This window comes from Alligator sinensis, unplaced genomic scaffold (assembly GCF_000455745.1).
Source record: "Alligator sinensis unplaced genomic scaffold, ASM45574v1 scaffold1579_1, whole genome shotgun sequence".
Classification (NCBI taxonomy): domain Eukaryota; kingdom Metazoa; phylum Chordata; order Crocodylia; family Alligatoridae; genus Alligator; species Alligator sinensis.
In genome coordinates, this window is record NW_005843662.1 from 45,688 (window position 1) to 51,723 (window position 6,036).

Below are 6,036 nucleotides of genomic sequence, written 5' to 3' on the forward strand. Positions count from 1 at the left end.
GGCTGGTGTCCAGCCCCCCCCAGCGCTGGAGTAATAGCTCCGCTGCGCCTGGCCTGGGAGCGGGGTGGGCAGCTATATAGCGTGGGTGGGCTAAATTGCACAACGAGGCTGCACACTGCCGATGCACAGTGGCGTGGGCAGACACTCACTGCTGCCAGCCGTACAATGCCCATGAGCGTGACAGCAAAACTCGCTGAGCGCTATGTGGAATCAGGTGTCAATCCAAAATGAGCACTTCTGCAGTTTGGCTTTTCTGCAAATCCTCTCGCACTTTCCTGCCCCGGCAGAGCTGGGATTAGGACTAGAAACGTTGGGGTGCGATCTGATATTTTTGGCTCTTTTTGTAGCTGGATGGCCATTTTTATGGTGGGAGAAGTCCTTTCCATGGGTAGCCAGTCTAAATTTATTGCACGATTATGTGCTATGTGTGTGGGGGGGATAGATAGATAGATAGATAGATAGATAGATAGATAGATAGATAGATAGATAGATAGATAGATAGATAGATAGATAGATAGATAGATAGATAGATAGATAGATAGATAGATAGATAGATAGATAGATAGATAGATAGAGGGTGACGCCCTCCCTTGTTCGGCTCCCCGAAGCGCTTCGGAGCCGCCTAGGAGATCCGGCCATAGGGTATAATGGGGAAACAATAAAATATCTACAACTTTGTTGTTTTGTGTCCAATTTGCATGAACTTTTCAGGGATGGTAGACTCTGCAGAGAGCATGAAGCCTGCCAAATGTCAAGAAGATGGGTGCAGGGGTTTGGGGGGAACTGCACCGCAAGCTGCAGACAAGCAAAACTGGTGCCATGGGTGACCCTGTGCGTGTCCAGGCGCAGGGGGTGACAGCCGCAGGGATGGTGGCCCCTGCTGCAGCCACGAGGCCTGCCAGCTGTTGAGATCAGTGCAGGGGGGTTCTTGGGCCCTGCAACCCTAGCTGTTGACGGACAAAACTGGTGCCAGGGGTGCTTGTGGGACTGATTTGTCTGCTTGGGGCGGGGAGGGGAGACACTGCTGCAGGCCTGGCTGTAAGATACTGTTCCCATTTACCAATCAATCATGATTCACTCAGGGACCAGCTCAATACACAGGACCTAGCTAATGTAGCCAGTTAATTGCCATCAATTAGCACCTACGAAACCAGGCTAAGGAGAGGAAAGAATCAATACAGGCAAGCGACTGCCCCAAGACAGACACGTTCAGCCCCACAAGCACCCATGGCACGAGTTCTGCCTGTCAGCAGCTAGGGTTGCAGGGCCCCAGCACCCCCCTGCACCCATCTCCCCCACAGCTGGCAGGCGCCGTGGTCACAGCAGGGGCCACCATCCCTGCGGCTGTCACCCCGCTGCGCCTTAACACACGCAGGGTCACCCATGGCACGAGTTTTGCTTGTCTGCAGCTTGCGGTGCAGTTCCCCCCAAAGCCCTGCACTGATCTTCTTGAAACTTGGCAGGCTTCGTGGCCTCGGTAGGAGCTACCAGCTCCGCAGTCTTGACCCCCCTGTGGTGTAACACGTAGATGTGACGGGAGTTTTGCTTTCAAGAATGAGAGGTACAGTTCCCCCAAAACCCCTGCACCGAACTTCTTGAAACTTGGCAGGCTCTGCAGCCTCACCAGGGGCCACCGCCCCTGCAGTTTCCCCCCACCCTGCATTGTAAGACACAGATATGACATGAGTTTGGCTTTCAAGAATTTGGGGTACAGTTCCCCCAAACCCCTGCACCAACCTGCTTGAAACATGGAAGGTTTCATGCCCTCAGCAGAGGCTACCATCCCTGCAAGTTTCATCCAAATCAGACAAAAAACAACAAAGTTATAGATATTTCATTGATTCCCCATTATACCCTATGGCCGGATCCCCGAGGTGGCTCCAAAGCTTCGGAGCCGCTTCAGCCAGATCGAGGTGGAAACCCGGTCTGGAGCTCCGGAGTGGATTGCAGCCATCCGAAGCGGACGGATCCGAAGCTGGATTGGATCGCTGCCAACTCACACAGGCCTACACAGATAGAGTGTATGGGGATAGATGGGTGGATGTGAAATCAAATTTCTGCCCACACAAGTGGCCGCATTTACTGCGCAGCACAGGTGTGCACATGAAGACACGCGCCCGTACTGCACAGTAATTTTTGGTTACTGCGCAGCAATTTCAGTGCATGTGTACACCATCAGTGGAGACACGTAGGGGGTGCATGGGGGTGCACTCGCCACCCTGGGTCAGCAAGTTTGGCTGCAGGGGGATTGCCCCCAGTCACTGACTGGTTGCTGGGGGGGGGGCACATGCCCCCCCTTACTAAGGTGGCACCAGTCGCCCATGTACACTGTGATGTCACTATACTAAACACATGACTTTGTTTGTCACTTTATCACTTATGCAAGTGCTGCGAGTGTGCACGTGTAGACGCACCCACCCAGGGAGACGGTACTCCTTAACACAAATGGTTGGGAAAGGGGTGGAGCATAACGGCTGTCCTCCTGTCTCCCCAGGGCAGCATTTTATTGAGCGGTTTCGCTCCATCCTGATCCAGAGGACCCGGGAGGTGAATAGCGTCCTGGATGATCTCCGCACAGACATCCTGAGCCAGGAGCAGTACGATGCCATCCGCAGCAAGGGCACCAAGCAGGAGCAGATGCGCGAGTTGTACGACCTGCTGCCGGGCTGGGATCAGGAGAGAAAGGACCGGGTCTACAAGACGCTGAAGAAACATAACAAGTCTCTCATTCGGGAGCTGCGCGGGAAATAACAGAGGGGCTTGTTACAACTGATGCTGCAACCTGCACAAATGTCCATTGGATTAGTGCTAGCATGGAGTTTGGAGCACTGGCTTCCAGTGGGGTGGGGTGGGGATGTAACTGGGAAACCAAAAGTTCACAGGAAGTGGAAGAGAAATGGTGGGGAGGGGAAGGAAGGCTGAGATGCTGTAAGGCAGCCCTTGTGAGGGGTAAAATTAAAGATAGAGGAAAGAATTAATCAATCATTAAAGGGAAAGCAAATGAAAGAAAGTCTCATTTTGAAGAATTAGGATTGCCAAGTAAGGGGTTGGGAGGGGGTGGTCATGTTTGCAAGGGATGTAGGGTGTAGTAAGGAAAGGCACTTCTGGGGAGCTATTGCCTCTGCCTTGGGAAGGAAAACTCAGCAGATGCCAAGTCTGTTGGTTGTCATGACCCAAAGGTATGATTCTGTGTGTGCTTCGGCACCAGAATTATCCCCGCCAGCTTGCAGCTTCGTTGCACAGTGGAGTTTTCTGCTGCAGAGGAGAACCCCGGTGCAAGGAAGAGTTTCCCGCCTATTTGTGATTTCCTTTGCAGAGTGCATTGCTCAAGTTGCAAGAGAGATGCACGGTGCAAAGGATTTCCCGCCACCCGCATGCAAATTTGTGTCCCACTATTGGCTAGTGCTAAATTATTCCCACGTGGCGGCTAGCGATTGGCCTGTTAGCCGTATAAGAGTCTTGAGCGGTTTCCACCCAAGCCGAAGAGGACTCCACATCCATCTCGTGGGGACTCTGGGTACACGGCAGGGAAGTCCCCTGTGTGAGATTCAGAGGAGTTTGGCGACCTGATCCATCGCCCACCTCTTCCCGTCTTTGAGCGATAAAAATTATAAGACGTATCTACGAGTCCGATTTTGGTGGCGCGCTCACCCAGAGCATCCGGAGCTGTTTCCGTGGAGCCTAGCAAACTCCACGTGACCGTTCGTGTTGTCTTCGTCTGTAACCACAACTCAGGCAAGTTTTCCAGCCTACACCACGACCATCACTGGTGTAAGTAAACAATCTTTAAATCTACCGCTAAGCGTCTGTGCCTAATTCCAGCTCATCGCGTCCCCCCTTCTCCGGCCCCGCGTGCCCGGGCTGCTGGCAACAGCCCGCGTGCAGCACGAAAAAGGGCCCGGCTCGCGCCTGGCCCGCACATTGGTCACCTCCATTTCAGGTAGGCCTTTAGGTAGTTTTGTTCTCCTTGGGCCCTGCCACACATTCCCATGAGACCTGGATACAAACCAGCTATAAAGTTGTTCCACATTTCCAGGCACTTGTTTTGTGGCTCTTTGGCTCTTTTTGTAGCTGGACAGCCATTTTTATGGCATGAGAATGACTTTCCATGCACAGCCGGTCCAAGTTTATTGCACGATTAGGTGGCGTGTGTATGTGGTGGGATAGATGGGTAGATGGATAGCTAGGTCGATGGGTCAATAGATAGATGGATGGGGGGGATAGAGTGGATAGGCTTGCGGGGGATAGATGATGGATGTGAGGACCCAGATCAGGCCCCCACCCTTGTTCTCCCCCACCTAGAGTCCTACTGGAGTCTAGCCAGGTCCGGGGGCTCTCTGCAGCTGGCCATGTTCTCCTCCACTCCCCAGGTCTTGCTGGAGGGGGTCCGGCGTGGGGTCCAGCAGCTCCCCAAACAGCCCAAGCAAGGAAAAGTGGTTCAGCTCTGCTGCCCTGCCCTTCAGCGCCCCCCCCTCCAAGAATCTGGTCCCTGTCCCCAGAAGAATATTGTAACTGTGCCAGTCATGACCCATGGCTTGGCCTCCAGACTGGGGTCTTGAGACATCCCACTCCCCAGGCTTCCAGAGCTGACAGAGTGACCTGCACTAGGGTGGTGTGGGAGGGCTGGGGTAGCTCCAGGTTGAGCTGCGCTGCCTCTGCTCACCTGGGCCAAAACCCAGAGATAGCTTGGCCTCTCATGCTCCTGTCACCGGGCCCTGGCTCTAGAGGTCTGGAGCACAGCAAACAGTTCAGGAGGCCCCGACCATCACCAATGGACATGGGCTTGCAGAGAGAGTGGCCATGAGCTGTTGGGCCACGACCAGCCATTCTTTTGAGAGTGTGGGAAGGGAAGGAGACCATAGGCTAAACATTTGGGGCAGAGGCTGAGCTAATGCAGGGCAGAAGCCAGGGCTTGGATGCAGAAGGAGAGATAAAAATGGCACTGGGCCTCTCTCCGTCCCCTTGCAACACTCTTTGGAAAGAAGATCACGGTTCCTTCCAGGCACCCCTGGGGCAGCTTGTTTGGGATCTCATAGTCATTGGGGTTGGAAAGGACCTTACAGGTCACCAGATCCTGTGTACAGATTATCTCACCTGTATATGGATACAGAGGGTCGTCATCCCTAATTCGATGTCTTGTTGGCAGCCAGTATCAAGTGGAGTGCCCCAGGGGTCGGTCCAGTGACCCGTTTTTTTTGTTTTTTTTAATATGAATGGTCTGGAAGATGGGAGGGATTGCACCCTCATCAAGCTGGCAGATGACACCACACTGGGGGGAATAGATACTCATATACAGAGGCCCCGTCCTCACCCCATACACACATATATTACCAAAAAAGTTACAATTTTGAATCACACTGTCACGGGATGGGGTCCTCAAGGATGGCCATGATCTCCCAAGGCCCCTTGACTGTGCCAATTTGGCCCAATGGGCACCCTCAGCTCTCTTCTGCCACGTCTTGATGTACTTATGAAAATAGGGAGGCTGCCTTTCAGTCCTCTTGGACATGGTTTGATGGACTCTCTGATCCCCGTGGGTTCCTGGACCCCTTGTGGGTCCCGTTTCAAAATAGAGGTCACAGGACACCCCAGCCTTATGGGCTATACGCGTGGCTCCAACCACCCCTTTACCACGCCCCAAGCCTCGCAGATGGTATTGACGTTGTCTGGTCTGGACCCTGCTGTAAATTGGCCCCTTTGTCCTCTCTGGGCTCTCTGCAGCCCTGTCTCTGCGCCTCACCGGTGCCTGGGCTCTCCGCAGCCCTAGTGCTGCCCCACTCTGGCGCCGGGGTCTGTGCACCCCAAGTGCCACGCCCTCTCTGGCACCGGGGTTCCCACGCTAGAGCAGGGCCCCAGTGAGGCCTCCTCCTTCCCCAGTAGCCTCTCCCAAACCACCGGTGGCTATGAAACAACAAACAATACATAAGCCCCTGGGCTATAACATAATACATAAATTCCCATGGTGCTCCACCCCTTTAAAAGAATCCAACTTTGCCCCTGGCATTCTCAGAAGCTAGACTCACCCTCAGGCCTCTT

At 53.8% G+C, this 6,036-nt stretch overlaps 1 protein-coding gene across 1 annotated transcript in view; it reads left to right on the forward strand.

Annotated features, from left to right (window-relative positions):
* The window catches only part of LOC102381701 (apoptosis-associated speck-like protein containing a CARD), a 5,692-nt gene extending 2,405 nt beyond the window's left edge, over positions 1-3,287 (forward strand). Inside the window, exon 2 of the mRNA XM_006039053.3 lies at positions 2,495-3,287. Within this exon, the coding sequence (XP_006039115.1) occupies positions 2,495-2,751 (257 nt within the window). The 3' untranslated portion in view covers positions 2,752-3,287. The remainder of the gene's footprint in view (positions 1-2,494) is intronic.
* The last annotated feature ends 2,749 nt before the right edge of the window (positions 3,288-6,036 follow it).